We start from the raw sequence: 21,179 nt of genomic DNA, 5'->3' as shown, positions 1-21,179 counted from the left end.
TAGCATGTACCCCCACACACACACACTCACTTAGCATGTACCCCAAATACACACACACTCACTTAGCATGTACCCCCACACACACACACTCACTTAGCATGTACCCCCCCACACACACACTCACTTAGCATGTATCCCCCCACACACACACACACTCACTTAGCATGTACCCCCACACACACACTCACTTAGCATGTACTCCCAAATACACACACACTCACTTAGCATGTACTCCCAAATACACACACACTCACTTAGCATGTACCCCACACACACACTCACTTAGCATGTACCCCCCACACACACACTCACTTAGCATGTACCCCCCCCACACACACACACACACTCACTTAGCATGTACCCCACACACACACACACACTCACTTAGCATGTACCCCCACACACACACACTCACATAGCATGTACCCCCACACACACACACACTCACTTAGCATGTACCCCCAAATACACACACACTCACTTAGCATGTACCCCCCCCACACACACACACACTCACTTAGCATGTACCCCCCACACACACACTCACTTAGAATGTACCCCACACACACACACACTCACTTAGCATGTACCCCCAAATACACACACACTCACTTAGCATGTACCCCCCACACACACACACTCACTTAGCATGTACCCCCCACACACACACTCACTTAGCATGTACTCCCAAATACACACACACTCACTTAGCATGTACCCCCACACACACACTCACTTAGCATGTACCCCCACACACACACACTCACTTAGCATGTACCCCCCACACACACACACTCACTTAGCATGTACCCCCACACACACACACTCACTTAGCATGTACCCCCCACACACACACTCACTTAGCATGTACTCCCAAATACACACACACTCACTTAGCATGTACTCCCAAATACACACACACTCACTTAGCATGTACCCCCACACACACACTCATTTAGCATGTCCCCCCACACACACACACACACACTGACTTAGCATGTACCCCCCACACACACACACTCACTTAGCATGTACCCTCCCACACACACACTCACTTAGCATGTACCCCCCCACACACACACACTCACTTAGCATGTACCCCACACACACACAGACACTCACTTAGCATGTACCCCCACACACACACACTCACTTAGCATGTACCCCCCACACACACACACACACACTCACTTAGCATGTACCCCCACACACACACACACACTCACTTAGCATGTACCCCCACACACACACACTCACTTAGCATGTACCCCCCACACACACACACACTCACTTATCATGTACCCCCAAATACACACACCCTCACTTAGCATGTACCCCCCCACACACACACACACTCACTTAGCATGTACCCCACACACACACACTCACTTAGAATGTACCCCCACACACACACACACACTCACTTAGCATGTACCCCCAAATACACACACACTCACTTAGCATGTACCCCCCCTCCACACACACACACTCACTTAGCATGTACCCCCCACACACACACACTCACTTAGCATGTACCCCCCACACACACACTCACTTAGCATGTACTCCCAAATACACACACACTCACTTAGCATGTACCCCCACACACACACTCACTTAGCATGTACCCCCACACACACACACTCACTTAGCATGGCCCACACACACACACTCACTTAGCATGTACCCCCCCACACACACACTCACTTAGCATGTACCCCCACACACACACTCACTTAGCATGTACTCCCAAATACACACACACTCACTTAGCATGTACCCCCACACACACACTCATTTAGCATGTCCCCCCACACACACACACACACTGACTTAGCATGTACCCCCCACACACACACACTCACTTAGCATGTACCCTCACACACACACACTCACTTAGCATGTACCCCCCCCCACACACACACACACACTCACTTAGCATGTACCCCCACACACACACACTCACTTAGCATGTACACACACACACACACTCAGTTAGCATGTACCCCCAAATACACACACACTCACTTAGCATGTACCCCACACACACACACACTCACTTAGCATGTACCCCCCCACACACACACACTCACTTAGCATGTACCCCCCCACACACACACACTCACTTAGCATGTACCCCCCCACACACACGCTCACTTAGCATGTACTCCCAAATACACACACTCACTTAACATGTACCCCCACACACACATTCACTTAGCATGTACCCCCCCACACACACACACACTCACTTAGCATGTACCCCCACACACACACAAACACTCACTTAGCATGTACCCCCACACACACACACTCACTTAGCATGTACACACACACACACACTCAGTTAGCATGTACCCCCAAATACACACACACTCACTTAGCATGTACCCCCACACACACACACACTCACTTAGCATGTACCCCCCCCACACACACACACTCACTTAGCATGTACCCCCCCACACACACACACTCACTTAGCATGTACCCCCCCACACACACGCTCACTTAGCATGTACTCCCAAATACACACACACTCACTTAACATGTACCCCCACACACACACTCACTTAGCATGTACCCCCCCACACACACACACTCACTTAGCATGTACCCCCACACACACACACACACTCACTTAGCATGTACCCCCACACACACACACTCACTTAGCATGTACCCCCACACACACACACACTCACTTAGCATGTACCCCCCACACACACACTCACTTAGCATGTACCCCCCACACACACACTCACTTAGCATGTACCCCCACACACACACACTCACTTAGCATGTACCCCCAAATACACACACACTCACTTAGCATGTACCCCCACACACACACACTCACTTAGCATGTACCCCCCCCACACACACACACTCACTTAGCATGTATCCCCCCACACACACACACACTCACTTAGCATGTATCCCCCACACACACACACACTCACTTAGCATGTACCCCCCACACACACACTCACTTAGCATGTACTCCCAAATACACACACACTCACTTAGCATGTACTCCCAAATACACACACACTCACTTAGCATGTACCCCCACACACACACTCACTTAGCATGTACCCCCCCACACACACACTCACTTAGCATGTACTCCCAAATACACACACACTCACTTAGCATGTACCCCCACACACACACACTCACTTAGCATGTATCCCCCCACACACACACACACTCACTTAGCATGTATCCCCCCACACACACACACACTCACTTAGCATGTACCCCCACACACACACTCACTTAGCATGTACTCCCAAATACACACACACTCACTTAGCATGTACCCGCACACACACACTCACTTAGCATGTACCCCCACACACACACTCACTTAGCATGTACCCCCCACACACACACACTCACTTAGCATGTACCCCCCCACACACACACACTCACTTAGCATGTACCCCCCACACACACACTCACTTAGCATGTACTCCCAAATACACACACACTCACTTAGCATGTACCCCCACACACACACTCATTTAGCATGTCCCCCCCACACACACACACACACACTGACTTAGCATGTACCCCCCCACACACACACACTCACTTAGCATGTACCCTCCCACACACACACTCACTTAGCATGTACCCCCCCCACACACACACACACTCACTTAGCATGTACCCCCACACACACACAGACACTCACTTAGCATGTACCCCCACACACACACACTCACTTAGCATGTACCCCCCCCCACACACACACACACACTCACTTAGCATGTACCCCCACACACACACACTCACTTAGCATGTACCCCCACACACACACACTCACTTAGCATGTGCCCCCCCACACACACACACTCACTTAGCATGTACCCCCAAATACACACACACACTCACTTAGCATGTACCCCCCCCACACACACACACACTCACTTAGCATGTACCCCCACACACACACTCACTTAGAATGTACCCCCCACACACACACACACTCACTTAGCATGTACCCCCAAATACACACACACTCACTTAGCATGTACCCCCCCCACAAACACACTCACTTAGCATGTACCCCCCCACACACACACACTCACTTAGCATGTACCCCCCACACACACACTCACTTAGCATGTACTCCCAAATACACACACACTCACTTAGCATGTACCCCCACACACACACTCACTTAGCATGTACCCCCCCACACACACACACTCACTTAGCATGTACCCCCCCACACACACACACTCACTTAGCATGTACCCCCACACACACACTCACTTAGCATGTACTCCCAAATACACACACACTCACTTAGCATGTACCCCCACACACACACTCATTTAGCATGTCCCCCCCACACACACACACACACTGACTTAGCATGTACCCCCCACACACACACTCACTTAGCATGTACCCTCCCACACACACACTCACTTAGCATGTACCCCCCCACACACACACACACACTCACTTAGCATGTACCCCCACACACACACACACTCAGTTAGCATGTACCCCCAAATACACACACACTCACTTAGCATGTACCCCACACACACACACACTCACTTAGCATGTACCCCCCCACACACACACACTCACTTAGCATGTACCCCCCACACACACACACTCACTTAGCATGTACCCCCCCACACACACGCTCACTTAGCATGTACTCCCAAATACACACACACTCACTTAACATGTACCCTCACACACACACTCACTTAGCATGTACCCCCCCACACACACACTCACTTAGCATGTACTCCCACACACACACTCACTTAGCATGTACCCCCAAATACACACACACTCACTTAGCATGTACCCCCCACACACACACTCACTTAGCATGTACCCCCACACACACACTCACTTAGCATGTACCCCCAAATACACACACACTCACTTAGCATGTACCCCCCCACACACACACTCACTTAGCATGTACCCCCAAATACACTCCTTACTCCTTTGTGTGTTGCAGGTATAGACTTGATCGCAGCGTTCTACGGTTGCCTTTACGCTGGCTGTGTTCCTATCACAGTCAGACCGCCCCACCCACAGAACATCTCAACCACACTGCCCACAGTCAAGATGATCGTAGAGGTGAGGTCAAACACTGAGGTCAACTAGGGGTCAATACTGCCCGGTCAACTGGTAGAGAGGGGGTAGAAGATAAAGAGGTAGTAGCATTCTATCTCTCTGTCCTTTCATCATCTCTCTCTGTCCCTTCATCATCTCTCCGTCCCTTCATCATCTCTCTGTCCCTTCATCATCTCTCCGTCCCTTCATCATCTCTCTGTCCCTTCATCATCTCTCTGTCCCTTCATCATCTCTCCGTCCCTTCATCATCTCTCTGTCCCTTCATCATCTCTCTGTCCCTTCATCATCTCTCCGTCCCTTCATCATCTCTCTGTCCCTTCATCATCTCTCTGTCCCTTCATCATCTCTCTGTCCCTTCATCATCTCTCTGTCCCTTCATCATCTCTCTGTCCCTTCATCATCTCTCTGTCCCTTCATCATCTCTCTGTCCCTTCATCATCTCTCTGTCCTTATAGGTCAGTCGTTCGGCCTGTGTGATGACCACGGCGGTCATCTGTAAGCTGCTGCGGTCGAAGGAGGCGGTCGCCACAGTGGACATCAGGAACTGGCCTCCCGTCCTGGACACAGGTCAGTTCTGACCACATGCAGTGTATCTGTCAGGCTGTTAGCTGGTTGTTTGTACTGGTATATAACTGAATATTATTCTGTATCTGTCAGGCTGTTAGCTGGTTGTTTGTACTGGTATATAACTGAATATTATTCTGTATCTGTCAGGCTGTTAGCTGGTTGTTTGTACTGGTATATAACTGAATATTATTCTGTATCTGTCAGGCTGTTAGCTGGTTGTTTGTACTGGTGTATAACTGAATATTATTCTGTATCTGTCAGGCTGTTAGCTGGTTGTTTGTACTGGTGTATAACTGAATATTATTCTGTATCTGTCAGGCTGTTAGCTGGTTGTTTGTACTGGTGTATAACTGCATATTATTCTGTATCTGTCAGGCTGTTAGCTGGTTGTTTGTACTGGTGTATAACTGAATATTATTCTGTATCTGTCAGGCTGTTAGCTGGTTGTTTGTACTGGTGTATAACTGAATATTATTCTGTATCTGTCAGGCTGTTAGCTGGTTGTTTGTACTGGTGTATAACTGAATATTATTCTGTATCTGTCAGGCTGTTAGCTGGTTGTTTGTACTGGTGTATAACTGAATATTATTCTGTATCTGTCAGGCTGTTAGCTGGTTGTTTGTACTGGTATATAACTGAATATTATTCTGTATCTGTCAGGCTGTTAGCTGGTTGTTTGTACTGGTGTATAACTGAATATTATTCTGTATCTGTCAGGCTGTTAGCTGGTTGTTTGTACTGGTGTATAACTGAATATTATTCTGTATCTGTCAGGCTGTTAGCTGGTTGTTTGTACTGGTGTATAACTGAATATTATTCTGTATCTGTCAGGCTGTTAGCTGGTTGTTTGTACTGGTGTATAACTGAATATTATTCTGTATCTGTCAGGCTGTTAGCTGGTTGTTTGTACTGGTGTATAACTGAATATTATTCTGTATCTGTCAGGCTGTTAGCTGGTTGTTTGTACTGGTGTATAACTGAATATTATTCTGTATCTGTCAGGCTGTTAGCTGGTTGTTTGTACTGGTGTATAACTGAATATTATTCTGTATCTGTCAGGCTGTTAGCTGGTTGTTTGTACTGGTGTATAACTGAATATTATTCTGTATCTGTCAGGCTGTTAGCTGGTTGTTTGTACTGGTGTATAACTGAATATTATTCTGTATCTGTCAGGCTGTTAGCTGGTTGTTTGTACTGGTGTATAACTGAATATTATTCTGTATCTGTCAGGCTGTTAGCTGGTTGTTTGTACTGGTGTATAACTGAATATTATTCTGTATCTGTCAGGCTGTTAGCTGGTTGTTTGTACTGGTGTATAACTGAATATTATTCTGTATCTGTCAGGCTGTTAGCTGGTTGTTTGTACTGGTGTATAACTGAATATTATTCTGTATCTGTCAGGCTGTTAGCTGGTTGTTTGTACTGGTGTATAACTGAATATTATTCTGTATCTGTCAGGCTGTTAGCTGGTTGTTTGTACTGGTGTATAACTGAATATTATTCTGTATCTGTCAGGCTGTTAGCTGGTTGTTTGTACTGGTGTATAACTGAATATTATTCTGTATCTGTCAGGCTGTTAGCTGGTTGTTTGTACTGGTGTATAACTGAATATTATTCTGTATCTGTCAGGCTGTTAGCTGGTTGTTTGTACTGGTGTATAACTGAATATTATTCTGTATCTGTCAGGCTGTTAGCTGGTTGTTTGTACTGGTGTATAACTGAATATTATTCTGTATCTGTCAGGCTGTTAGCTGGTTGTTTGTACTGGTGTATAACTGAATATTATTCTGTATCTGTCAGGCTGTTAGCTGGTTGTTTGTACTGGTGTATAACTGAATATTATTCTGTATCTGTCAGGCTGTTAGCTGGTTGTTTGTACTGGTGTATAACTGAATATTATTCTGTATCTGTCAGGCTGTTAGCTGGTTGTTTGTACTGGTGTATAACTGAATATTATTCTGTATCTGTCAGGCTGTTAGCTGGTTGTTTGTACTGGTGTATAACTGAATATTATTCTGTATCTGTCAGGCTGTTAGCTGGTTGTTTGTACTGGTGTATAACTGAATATTATTCTGTATCTGTCAGGCTGTTAGCTGGTTGTTTGTACTGGTGTATAACTGAATATTATTCTGTATCTGTCAGGCTGTTAGCTGGTTGTTTGTACTGGTGTATAACTGAATATTATTCTGTATCTGTCAGGCTGTTAGCTGGTTGTTTGTACTGGTGTATAACTGAATATTATTCTGTATCTGTCAGGCTGTTAGCTGGTTGTTTGTACTGGTGTATAACTGAATATTATTCTGTATCTGTCAGGCTGTTAGCTGGTTGTTTGTACTGGTGTATAACTGAATATTATTCTGTATCTGTCAGGCTGTTAGCTGGTTGTTTGTACTGGTGTATAACTGAATATTATTCTGTATCTGTCAGGCTGTTAGCTGGTTGTTTGTACTGGTGTATAACTGAATATTATTCTGTATCTGTCAGGCTGTTAGCTGGTTGTTTGTACTGGTGTATAACTGAATATTATTCTGTATCTGTCAGGCTGTTAGCTGGTTGTTTGTACTGGTGTATAACTGAATATTATTCTGTATCTGTCAGGCTGTTAGCTGGTTGTTTGTACTGGTGTATAACTGAATATTATTCTGTATCTGTCAGGCTGTTAGCTGGTTGTTTGTACTGGTGTATAACTGAATATTATTCTGTATCTGTCAGGCTGTTAGCTGGTTGTTTGTACTGGTGTATAACTGAATATTATTCTGTATCTGTCAGGCTGTTAGCTGGTTGTTTGTACTGGTGTATAACTGAATATTATTCTGTATCTGTCAGGCTGTTAGCTGGTTGTTTGTACTGGTGTATAACTGAATATTATTCTGTATCTGTCAGGCTGTTAGCTGGTTGTTTGTACTGGTGTATAACTGAATATTATTCTGTATCTGTCAGGCTGTTAGCTGGTTGTTTGTACTGGTGTATAACTGAATATTATTCTGTATCTGTCAGGCTGTTAGCTGGTTGTTTTGTACTGGTGTATAACTGAATATTATTCTGTATCTGTCAGGCTGTTAGCTGGTTGTTTGTACTGGTGTATAACTGAATATTATTCTGTATCTGTCAGGCTGTTAGCTGGTTGTTTGTACTGGTGTATAACTGAATATTATTCTGTATCTGTCAGGCTGTTAGCTGGTTGTTTGTACTGGTGTATAACTGAATATTATTCTGTATCTGTCAGGCTGTTAGCTGGTTGTTTGTACTGGTGTATAACTGAATATTATTCTGTATCTGTCAGGCTGTTAGCTGGTTGTTTGTACTGGTGTATAACTGAATATTATTCTGTATCTGTCAGGCTGTTAGCTGGTTGTTTGTACTGGTATATAACTGAATATTATTCTGTATCTGTCAGGCTGTTAGCTGGTTGTTTGTACTGGTGTATAACTGAATATTATTCTGTATCTGTCAGGCTGTTAGCTGGTTGTTTGTACTGGTGTATAACTGAATATTATTCTGTATCTGTCAGGCTGTTAGCTGGTTGTTTGTACTGGTGTATAACTGAATATTATTCTGTATCTGTCAGGCTGTTAGCTGGTTGTTTGTACTGGTGTATAACTGAATATTATTCTGTATCTGTCAGGCTGTTAGCTGGTTGTTTGTACTGGTGTATAACTGAATATTATTCTGTATCTGTCAGGCTGTTAGCTGGTTGTTTGTACTGGTGTATAACTGAATATTATTCTGTATCTGTCAGGCTGTTAGCTGGTTGTTTGTACTGGTGTATAACTGAATATTATTCCGTATCTGTCAGGCTGTTAGCTGGTTGTTTGTACTGGTGTATAACTGAATATTATTCTGTATCTGTCAGGCTGTTAGCTGGTTGTTTGTACTGGTATATAACTGAATATTATTCTGTATCTGTCAGGCTGTTAGCTGGTTGTTTGTACTGGTATATAACTGAATATTATTCTGTGTTTTCAGATGACCTGCCAAAGAAGAAGCCTCCAGCGCTATATAAGCCCTGTAACCCTGATGCCCTGGCCTACCTGGACTTCAGTGTGTCCACTACTGGCATGCTGGCTGGAGTACAGGTAACATTAACCCCTAACCTCTGACCTCCATCCCTGACCTCTATCCCTTGCTATGCCTAGTGTCTGACATGTTTTGTGTGTGGGTGTGTGTGTGTGTAGATGTCCCATAATGCAGTGGGAGCGTTCTGTCGATCGGTGAAGCTGCAGTGTGAACTGTATCCCTCCAGAGAGGTAGCCATCTGTCTCGACCCCTACTGTGGCCTGGGCTTCGTCCTCTGGTGTCTCTGCAGGTACACACACACACACACACACACACACACACACACACACACACACACACACACACACACACACACACACACACACACACACACACACACACACACACACACACACACACACACACACACACACACACACACACACACACACACACCTGTTAAACAACTGTTTCAATGTCCAACAATTGACTTCCCTTTCTAACCTCTAACTCCCCAGTGTGTACAGTGGCCACCAGTCGATCCTGATCCCTCCAGTAGAGTTGGAGTCTAACCCAGCCCTGTGGCTGCTCGCTGTCAGCCAGCTCCGAGTCAGAGACACCTTCTGTTCCTACAGCGTCATGGAGCTCTGCACTAAAGGACTGGGCCTGCAGACAGAGGCACTGAAGGTACACAACAACACAAACACAAACAAACACATTTCACACGCAGAGAGAACTAAATCAAGTGCTCTTTGAATTGACTCAGTAAACAGTGTGTTTGTGGCCTGAGGTGTTGTCTGATTGGTTGCTGATCGACAGACTGAGTTTATTTTAAGAGGTTAACTTTCACCAATGGAAATTGCTATGGAAACTAGGAGCTGACTCACTGAGAGAAACACATAGGGAACAGATCCAGGAACAAACAACAGCTTTATATAGCCATCAGTAGGATGAGGGTGGGATGAGAGGTAGGTAAGGTTTGAAATGTTGTGTATTTAAAGTTAATACACCCTCCCCTCACTTCTCTTCCCCCCTCTCACTTCACCCCACTCTCTCCTCCTCTTCACCCCACTCTCTCCTCCTCTCCACCCCACTCTCTCCTCCTCTTCACCCCACTCTCTCCTCCTCTTCACCCCACTCTCTCCTCCTCTTTACCCCACTCTCTCCTCCTCTTTACCCCACTCTCTCCTCCTCTTCACCCCACTCTCTCCTTCTCTTCACCCCACTCTCTCCTCCTCTTCACCCCACTCTCTCCTCCTCTTCACCCCACTCTCTCCTCCTCTTTACCCCACTCTCTCCTCCTCTTCACCCCACTCTCTCCTCCTCTTTACCCCACTCTCTCCTCCTCTTTACCCCACTCTCTCCTCCTCTTCACCCCACTCTCTCCTCCTCTTTACCCCACTCTCTCCTCCTCTTTACCCCACTCTCTCCTCCTCTTCACCCCACTCTCTCCTCCTCTTTACCCCACTCTCTCCTCCTCTTTACCCCACTCTCTCCTCCTCTTTACCCCACTCTCTCCTCCTCTTTACCCCACTCTCTCCTCCTCTTCACCCCACTCTCTCCTCCTCTTCACCCCACTCTCTCCTCCTCTTCACCCCACTCTCTCCTCCTCTTTACCCCACTCTCCTCCTCTTCACCCACTCTCTTCCCTCTTCACCCCACTCTCTCCTCCTCTTCACCCCACTCTCTCCTTCTCTTCACCCCACCATCTCCTCCTCTTCACCCACTCTCTCCTCCTCTTCACCCCACTCTCTCCTTCTCTTCACCCCACTCTCTCCTCCTCTTCACCCCACTCTCTCCTCCTCTTTACCCCACTCTCTCCTCCTCTTCACCCCACTCTCTCCTCCTCTTTACCCCACTCTCTCCTCCTTTTCACCCCACTCTCTCCTCCTCTTCACCCCACTCTCTCCTCCTCTTCACCCCACTCTCTCCTCCTCTTTACCCCACTCTCTCCTCCTCTTTACCCCACTCTCTCCTCCTCTTCACCCCACTCTCTCCTTCTCTTCACCCCACTCTCTCCTCCTCTTCACCCCACTCTCTCCTCCTCTTCACCCCACTCTCTCCTCCTCTTTACCCCACTCTCTCCTCCTCTTCACCCCACTCTCTCCTCCTCTTTACCCCACTCTCTCCTCCTCTTTACCCCACTCGCTCCTCCTCTTCACCCCACTCTCTCCTCCTCTTTACCCCACTCTCTCCTCCTCTTTACCCCACTCTCTCCTCCTCTTCACCCCACTCTCTCCTCCTCTTTACCCCACTCTCTCCTCCTCTTTACCCCACTCTCTCCTCCTCTTTACCCCACTCTCTCCTCCTCTTTACCCCACTCTCTCCTCCTCTTTACCCCACTCTCTCCTCCTCTTCACCCCACTCTCTCCTTCTCTTCACCCCACTCTCTCCTCCTCTTCACCCCACTCTCTCCTCCTCTTCACCCCACTCTCTCCTCCTCTTTACCCCACTCTCTCCTCCTCTTCACCCCACTCTCTCCTCCTCTTTACCCCACTCTCTCCTCCTCTTTACCCCACTCTCTCCTCCTCTTCACCCCACTCTCTCCTCCTCTTTACCCCACTCTCTCCTCCTCTTCACCCCACTCTCTCCTCCTCTTTACCCCACTCTCTCCTCCTCTTTACCCCACTCTCTCCTCCTCTTTACCCCACTCTCTCCTCCTCTTTACCCCACTCTCTCCTCCTCTTCACCCCACTCTCTCCTCCTCTTCACCCCACTCTCTCCTCCTCTTCACCCCACTCTCTCCTCCTCTTTACCCCACTCTCCTCCTCTTCACCCACTCTCTCCCCTCTTCACCCCACTCTCTCCTCCTCTTCACCCCACTCTCTCCTCCTCTTCACCCCACCATCTCCTCCTCTTCACCCACTCTCTCCTCCTCTTCACCCCACTCTCTCCTTCTCTTCACCCCACTCTCTCCTCCTCTTCACCCCACTCTCTCCTCCTCTTGACCCCACTCTCTCCTCCTCTTCACCCCACCCTCTCCTCCTCTTTACCCCACTCTCTCCTCCTCTTCACCCACTCTCTCCTCCTCTTCACCCACTCTCTCCTCCTCTTTACCCCACTCTCTCCTCCTCTTCACCCCACCCTCTCCTCCTCTTTACTCCACTCTCTCCTCCTCTTTACCCCACTCTCTCCTCCTCTTTACCCCACTCTCTCCTCCTCTTCACCCCACTCTCTCCTCCTCTTCACCCCACTCTCTCCTCCTCTTCACCCCACTCTCTCCTCCTCTTCACCCCACTCTCTCCTCCTCTTTACCCCACTCTCTCCTCCTCTTCACCCCACTCTCTCCTCCTCTTTACCCCACTCTCTCCTACTCTTTACCCCACTCTCTCCTCCTCTTCACCCCACTCTCTCCTCCTCTTTACCCCACTCTCTCCTCCTCTTCACCCACTCTCTCCTCCTCTTCACCCCACTCTCTCCTCCTCTTTACCCCACTCTCTCCTCCTCTTCACCCCACTCTCTCCTCCTCTTTACTCCACTCTCTCCTCCTCTTTACCCCACTCTCTCCTCCTCTTCACCCACTCTCTCCTCCTCTTCACCCCACTCTCTCCTCCTCTTTACCCCACTCTCTCCTCCTCTTCACCCCACTCTCTCCTCCTCTTCACCCCACTCTCTCCTCCTCTTTACCCCACTCTCTCCTACTCTTTACCCCACTCTCTCCTCCTCTTCACCCCACTCTCTCCTCCTCTTTACCCCACTCTCTCCTCCTCTTCACCCACTCTCTCCTCTTCACCCCACTCTCTCCTCCTCTTCACCCCACTCTCTTCTCCTCTTCACCCCACTCTCTTCTCCTCTTCACCCCACTCTCTCCTCCTCTTCACCCCACTCTCTTCACCCCACTCTCTCCTCCTCTTCATCCCACTCTCTCCTCCTCTTCATCCCACTCTCTCCTCTTCACCCCACTCTCTCCTCCTCTTTACCCCACTCTCTCCTCCTCTTCACCCCACTCTCTCCTCCTCTTCACCCCACTCTCTCCTCCTCTTCACCCACTCTCTCCTCCTCTTCACCCACTCTCTCCTCCTCTTTACTCCACTCTCTCCTTCTCTTCACCCCACTCTCTCCTTCTCTTCACCCCTCTCTCCTCCTCTTCACCCCTCTCTCCTCCTCTTCACCCCACTCTCTCCTCTTCACCCCACTCTCTCCTCCTCTTCACCCCACTCTCTCCTCCTCTTCATCCCACTCTCTCCTCTTCACCCCACTCTCTCCTCCTCTTCACCCCACTCTCTCCTTCTCTTCACCCCACTCTCTCCTCCTCTTCATCCCACTCTCTCCTCCTCTTCATCCCACTCTCTCCTCTTCACCCCACTCTCTCCTTCTCTTCACCCCACTCTCTCCTCCTCTTTACTCCATTCTCTCCTCCTCTTCACCCCACTCTCTCCTCCTCTTTACCCCACTCTCTCCTCCCCTTCACCCCACTCTCTCCTCCTCTTCACCCCACTCTCTCCTCCTCTTCACCTCCCTCTCTCCTCCCCTTCATCCCACTCTCTCCTCCTCTTCATCCCACTCTCTCCTCCTCTTCACCCCATCTCTCCTCCGCTTCACCCCACTCTCTCCTGCTCTTCACCCCATCTCTCCTCCTCTTCACCCCACTCTCCTCCTCTTCACCCCATCTCTCCTCCTCTTCACCCCACTCTCTCCTCCTCTTCATCCCACTCTCTCCTCCTCTTCATCCCACTCTCTCCTCCTCTTCATCCCACTCTCTCCTCCTCTTCATCCCACTCTCTCCTCTTCACCCCACTCTCTCCTCCTCTTCACCCCACTCTCTCCTTCTCTTCACCCCACTCTCTCCTCCTCTTCATCCCACTCTCTCCTCCTCTTCATCCCACTCTCTCCTCTTCACCCCACTCTCTCCTCCTCTTCACCCCACTCTCTCCTCTTCACCCCACTCTCTCCTCCTCTTCACCCCACTCTCTCCTCCTCTTCACCCCACTCTCTCCTCCTCTTCACCCCACTCTCTCCTCCTCTTTACCCCACTCTCTCCTCCTCTTTACCCCACTCTCTCCTCCTCTTCACCCCACTCTCTCCTCCTCTTCACCCCACTCTCTCCTCCTCTTTACCCCACTCTCTCCTCCTCTTCACCCCACTCTCTCCTCCTCTTTACCCCACTCTCTCCTCCTCTTCACCCCACTCTCTCCTCCTCTTTACCCCACTCTCTCCTCCTCTTCACCCCACTCTCTCCTCCTCTTCACCCCACTCTCTCCTCCTCTTTACCCCACTCTCTCCTCCTCTTCACCCCACTCTCTCCTCCTCTTTACCCCACTCTCTCCTCCTCTTCACCCACTCTCTCCTCCTCTTCACCCCACTCTCTCCTCCTCTTTACCCCACTCTCTCCTCCTCTTCACCCCACTCTCTCCTCCTCTTTACTCCACTCTCTCCTCCTCTTTACCCCACTCTCTCCTCCTCCTTACCCCCCTCTCTCCTCCACTTCACCCCACTCTCTCCTCCTCTTCATCCCACTCTCTCCTCCTCTTCATCCCACTCTCTCCTCTTCACCCCACTCTCTCCTCCTCTTCACCCCACTCTCTTCTCCTCTTCACCCCACCCTCTTCTCCTCTTCACCCCACTCTCTCCTCCTCTTCACCCCACTCTCTTCACCCCACTCTCTCCTCCTCTTCATCCCACTCTCTCCTCCTCTTCATCCCACTCTCTCCTCTTCACCCCACTCTCTCCTCCTCTTCACCCACTCTCCTCCTCCTCTTCACCCACTCTCTCCTCCTCTTTACTCCACTCTCTCCTCCTCTTTACTCCACTCTCTCCTTCTCTTCACCCCACTCTCTCCTTCTCTTCACCCCTCTCTCCTCCTCTTCACCCCACTCTCTCCTCTTCACCCCACTCTCTCCTCCTCTTCACCCCACTCTCTCCTCCTCTTCATCCCACTCTCTCCTCCTCTTCACCCCACTCTCTCCTCCTCTTCATCCCACTCTCTCCTCCTCTTCATCCCACTCTCTCCTCTTCACCCCACTCTCTCCTCCTCTTCACCCCACTCTCTCCACCTCTTCACCCCACTCTCTCCTTCACTTCACCCCACTCTCTCCTCCTCTTTACCCCACTCTCTCCTCCTCTTCACCCCACTCTCTCCTCCTCTTTACCCGACTCTCCTCCTCTTCACCCACTCTCTCCTCCTCTTCACCCCACTCTCTCCTTCTCTTCACCCCACTCTCTCCTTCTCTTCACCCCACTCTCTCCTCCTCTTTACCCCACTCTCTCCTCCTCTTTACTCCACTCTCTCCTCCTCTTCACCCCACTCTCTCCTTCTCTTCACCCCACTCTCTCCTCCTCTTTACCCCACTCTCTCCTCCTCTTCACCCCACTCTCTCCTCCTCTTCACCCCACTCTCTCCTCCTCTTCACCCCACTCTCTCCTCCTCTTCATCCCACTCTCTCCTCCTCTTCATCCCACTCTCTCCTCCTCTTCACCCCATCTCTCCTCCGCTTCACCCCACTCTCTCCTCCTCTTCACCCCACTCTCCTCCTCTTCACCCCATCTCTCCTCCTCTTCACCCCACTCTCTCCTCCTCTTCATCCCACTCTCTCCTCCTCTTCATCCCACTCTCTCCTCCTCTTCATCCCACTCTCTCCTCCTCTTCATCCCACTCTCTCCTCCTCTTCACCCCACTCTCTCCTCCTCTTCACCCCACTCTCTTCTCCTCTTCACCCCACTCTCTTCTCCTCTTCAACCCACTCTCTCCTCCTCTTCACCCCACTCTCTCCTCCTCTTCACCCCATCTCTCCTCCTCTTCACCCCACTCTCCTCCTCTTTCCCCCACTCTCCTCCTCTTTACCCCACTCTCTCCTCCTCGTCACCCCACTCTCTCCTCCTCTTCACCCCCCTCTCCTCCTCTTCCTCTCCAGGCGCGGGGCCTGGACCTGTCCCGTGTGAGGGCGTGTGTTGTGGTAGCAGAGGAGAGACCCAGGATGTCTCTAACACACTCCTTCTCCAAGCTGTTTAAAGACCTGGGCCTGCACCCCCGATCTGTCAGCACAGCATTCGGCTGTAGGGTCAACCTGGCTATCTGTCTGCAGGTAGGGCTCTGTGTGTGTGTGTGTGTGTGTGTGTGTGTGTGTGTGTGTGTGTGTGTGTGTGTGTGTGTGTGTGTGTGTGTGTGTGTGTGTGTGTGTGTGTGCGCTGTACATGTTTGTTTGTGTGTGATAACATGGTCACTCTGTGCTGTGATTGGTTACAGGGCACCTCTGGGCCGGATCCCACTACAGTGTACGTGGACATGAGAGCTCTGCGGCATGATAGGTAAGTGTGCCAGTCAATCACAGCAACAACCAATCAGATCAATAAACCAATCAACTTGTATAACAGTGTTTTTTGTTTTTCTCAGGGTGCGGCTGGTGGAAAGAGGTTCTCCTCACAGTCTCCCTCTCATGGAGTCAGGGAAGGTGGGTCCTGAGCCATGTTTGAACATTTAGAATCATAAAGCTTCATGACTGTAGAGTCCTTAGACTCAGCTTCTCTCCTGACTGTGGTTCAGTGGGTGGTTTGGCCTCATAGGCTACAGTATATGCTGTATGTGGACCTGGAGATGGAAGCATTGTAGCGTAACCATGGTGACTGTTTCAGATCTTACCTGGCGTCCGCATCATCATCGCCAACCCAGAGACCAAGGGACCGCTGGGAGACTCCCACCTAGGAGAGGTCAGCACACACATACACACTAATTGATTTAATGGACATGATTTTATGTTGCCCCAATAAAGATGATTTAAATGAAATTCGGAGTCTCTGTCTCTCCCTCCCCTCTGTAGATCTGGGTGCACAGTGCCCATAATGGCAGTGGATATTACAGTGGTTATGGAGAGGAGGTCCTCCAGTCTGATCACTTCACCTCCAGACTCAGCTTCGGAGACACATCCACCGTCTGGGCTCGCACCGGATACCTGGGCTTCTTACGACGTACTGAACTCACCGATGCCAGCGGAGGTATACACACACACACACATACACACACACACACGCGCACTAACACACACACTCACCCTTTCTCTCTGTTTCCTCCCAGAGAGACATGATGCTCTGTATGTTGTGGGCGCGTTGGAGGAGGCCATGGAGCTGAGGGGGATGAGGTACCATCCTATAGACATAGAGACTTCCGTCATCAGGACACACAAGAACATCATGGAGTGGTATGTCACTAAACATCTAAAACAGCTGTTTCTATTTCAATTCTTAATTAAGGTATAATCACAATAGTTGGTGTGTGTGTGTGTGTGTGTGTGTGTGTGTGTGTGTGTGATAGTGCGGTGTTTCCCTGGACTAACCTGCTGGTAGTCGTAATAGAACTAGAAGGCTCGGAGCAGGAAGCCCTGGACCTGGTTCCCATGGTGACCAAGGCGGTGCTGGAGGAGCATTACCTCATCGTTGGGGTCGTCGTAGTAACGGACATCGGGGTGATCCCCATCAACTCTCGCGGGGAGAAGCAGCGCATGCACCTCCGAGACGGCTTCCTACAGGACCAGCTCGACCCCATCTACGTGGCTTATAACATGTAACCCAGACACCCCATCCTGGGGGGTGGACCTGAGTGAGGGGGATGTGTGTGTATGTGTGTGTTAGCATGCGTGTGTATGGATATGTGCGTGTATATTGCTGGTGTTCATTTTAAATCAAGACGTACTGTATTTTTGAATCTGCACATGGTCATATGGTATGGTGCCAGTTGTCTGATCCTTTAGTTGTGCTGTGCTGGAGGGATGGCTGTTTCTGCACCCCTGGTTAAACCTGACACCTAGACAGGAAGTCACTGTACAAAACCTTAAGGGAACACTGTGTATCGATAGACAGGAAGTTACTGTACAAAACCTTAAGGGAACACTGTGTATCGATAGACAGGAAGGTACTGTACAAAACCTTAAGGGAACACTGTGTATCGATAGACAGGAAGTCACTGTACAAAACCTTAAGGGAACACTGTGTATCGATAGACAGGAAGTCACTGTACAAAACCTTAAGGGAACACTGTGTATCGATAGACAGGAAGTTACTGTACAAAACCTTAAGGGAACACTGTGTTCGATAGACGGAGTTACTGTAAAAACCTAAGGGAACACTGTGTATCGATAGACAGGAAGTCACTGTACAAAACCTTAAGGGAACACTGTGTATCGATAGACAGGAAGTCACTGTACAAAACCTTAAGGGAACACTGTGTATCGATAGACAGGAAGTCACTGTACAAAACCTTAAGGGAACACTGTGTATCGATAGACAGGAAGTCACTGTACAAAACCTTAAGGGAACACTGTGTATCGATAGACAAGGAAGTCAAACTGGACCACTAGTAGTTGTTGTTAGGAGAGAGAGAAAATATCTCTGAACATATCTGTTTTCTTGATGAAATAGACATTAAAAATAAAGTTATTAAAGTATATTGTCAGAAGAAGACAGGGGGTTCAGATTAGTGTATAAATATAAATATTGTATATAAACATAATCTATATGGAGAGATAACTAAAACACACTGAGGACTAGCCCTGTTATACAGCTCTCTCCACCCACACCCTGTGTGCATGTGTGCTCGTGTGTGTGTGTGCGCAATGCAGTGCACTCCTCTTATCAGAATCACATTCTCAATTTGTTTCATGAAACCCATTGACTCCTAAATGCCAAGTGAATCCGTTTGAAGTAAACCATTGTTTCTATCCCACATTGTTTAAACATTGTACGCATATGATTATGGTAATATGTGATTCTGCTAAGCAGAGAGCCCAGTAAGTAGCAGAGGAAAAATTTAGTTGCAAGGAGTTGTAAAACCCAGCTCTGGACCAGAGACACAATGCTTTCGAAATGGCCCCGTTTCCTTTATAGTACACTACTTAGGACAAGTAGGACTCCATGTAGGGAATCAGTTGGTATTTGAGACACACCCACAGTGAAGTGTTCTAACAGAGACACACCCACAGTGAAGTGTTCTAACAAAGAGACACACCCACAGTGAAGTGTTCTAACAGAGACACACCCACAGTGAAGTGTTCTAACAGAGACACACCCACAGTGAAGTGTTCTAACAGAGACACACCCACAGTGAAATGTTCTAACAGAGACACACCCACAGTGAAGTGTTCTAAAGAGACACACCCACAGTGAAGTGTTCTAACAGAGAGACACACCCACAGTGAAGGGTTCTAACAGAGACACACCCACAGTGAAGGGTTCTAACAGAGACACACCCACAGTGAAGGGTTCTAACAGAGACACACCCACAGTGAAGTGTTCTAACAAAGAGACACACCCACAGTGAAGTGTTCTAACAGAGACACACCCACAGTGAAGTGTTCTAACAGAGAGACACACCCACAGTGAAGTGTTCTAACAGAGACACACCCACAGTGAAGTGTTCTAACAGAGACACACCCACAGTGAAGTGTTCTAACAAAGAGACACACCCACAGTGAAGTGTTCTGACAGAGACACACCCACAGTGAAGTGTTCTAAATGAGACACACCCACAGTGAAGTGTTCTAACAGAGACACACCCACAGTGAAGTGTTCTAACAGAGACACACACACACAGTGAAGTGTTCTAACAGAGACACACCCACAGTGAAGTGTTCTAACAAAGAGACACACCCACAGTGAAGTGTTCTAACAAAGAGACACACCCACAGTGAAGTGTTCTAACAGAGACACACCCACAGTGAAGTGTTCTAACAGACACACCCACAGTGAAGTGTTCTAACAAAGCGACACACCCACAGTGAAGTGTTCTAACAAAGAGACACACCCACAGTGAAGTGTTCTGACAGAGACACACCCACAGTGAAGTGTTCTAAATGAGACACACCCACAGTGAAGTGTTCTAACAGAGACACACCCACAGTGAAGTGTTCTAACAGAGACACACACACAGTGAAGTGTTCTAACACAGACACACCCACAGTGAAGTTTTCTAACAAAGAGACACACCCACAGTGAAGGCTTCTAACAGAGACACACCCACAGTGAAGTGTTCTAACAGAGACACACCCACAGTGAAGTTTTCTAACAAAGAGACACACCCACAGTGAAGTGTTCTAACAGAGACACACCCACAGTGAAGTGTCCTAACAGAGACACACCCACAGTGAAGTGTTCTAACAGAGACACACCCACAGTGAAGTGTTCTAACAGAGACACACCAACAGTGAAGTGTTCTAACAAAGAGACACACCCACAGTGAAGTGTTCTAACAGAGACACACCCACAGTGAAGTGTTCTAACAGAGACACACCCACAGTGAAGTGTTCTAACAGAGACACACCCACAGTGAAGTGTTCTAACAGAGACACACCCACAGTGAAGTGTTCTAACAGAGACACACCCACAGTGAAGTGTTCTAACAGAGACACACCCACAGTGAAGTGTTCTAACAGAGACAGACCCACGGTGAAGTGTTATAACAGAGACACACCCACAGTGAAGTGTTCTAACAAAGAGACACACCCACAGTGAAGTGTTCTAACAAAGAGACACACCCACAGTGAAGTTTTCTAACAGAGACAGACCCACAG

At 48.7% G+C, this 21,179-nt stretch overlaps 1 protein-coding gene across 3 annotated transcripts in view; it reads left to right on the top strand.

Moving 5' to 3' along the window:
- LOC106579490 (disco-interacting protein 2 homolog C) overlaps positions 1-19,655 on the top strand; it is a 70,025-nt gene extending 50,370 nt beyond the window's left edge. For all 3 annotated transcript variants that reach the window (XM_045702630.1, XM_045702631.1, XM_045702632.1), the window contains exons 26-37: positions 5,003-5,124; positions 5,577-5,688; positions 9,655-9,764; positions 9,864-9,994; positions 10,203-10,371; positions 16,536-16,706; positions 16,868-16,929; positions 17,015-17,072; positions 17,254-17,328; positions 17,439-17,613; positions 17,693-17,816; positions 17,930-19,655. In XM_045702630.1, the coding sequence (XP_045558586.1) occupies positions 5,003-5,124; positions 5,577-5,688; positions 9,655-9,764; positions 9,864-9,994; positions 10,203-10,371; positions 16,536-16,706; positions 16,868-16,929; positions 17,015-17,072; positions 17,254-17,328; positions 17,439-17,613; positions 17,693-17,816; positions 17,930-18,182 (1,562 nt within the window). In that variant the 3' untranslated portion in view covers positions 18,183-19,655. The remainder of the gene's footprint in view (positions 1-5,002; positions 5,125-5,576; positions 5,689-9,654; positions 9,765-9,863; positions 9,995-10,202; positions 10,372-16,535; positions 16,707-16,867; positions 16,930-17,014; positions 17,073-17,253; positions 17,329-17,438; positions 17,614-17,692; positions 17,817-17,929) is intronic.
- The last annotated feature ends 1,524 nt before the right edge of the window (positions 19,656-21,179 follow it).

This window comes from Salmo salar, chromosome ssa19 (genome assembly GCF_905237065.1).
Source record: "Salmo salar chromosome ssa19, Ssal_v3.1, whole genome shotgun sequence".
Lineage (NCBI taxonomy): Eukaryota > Metazoa > Chordata > Actinopteri > Salmoniformes > Salmonidae > Salmo > Salmo salar.
Note: the sequence above shows the minus strand (reverse complement) of the source record. Positions and strands in the feature narration are given on the sequence as shown.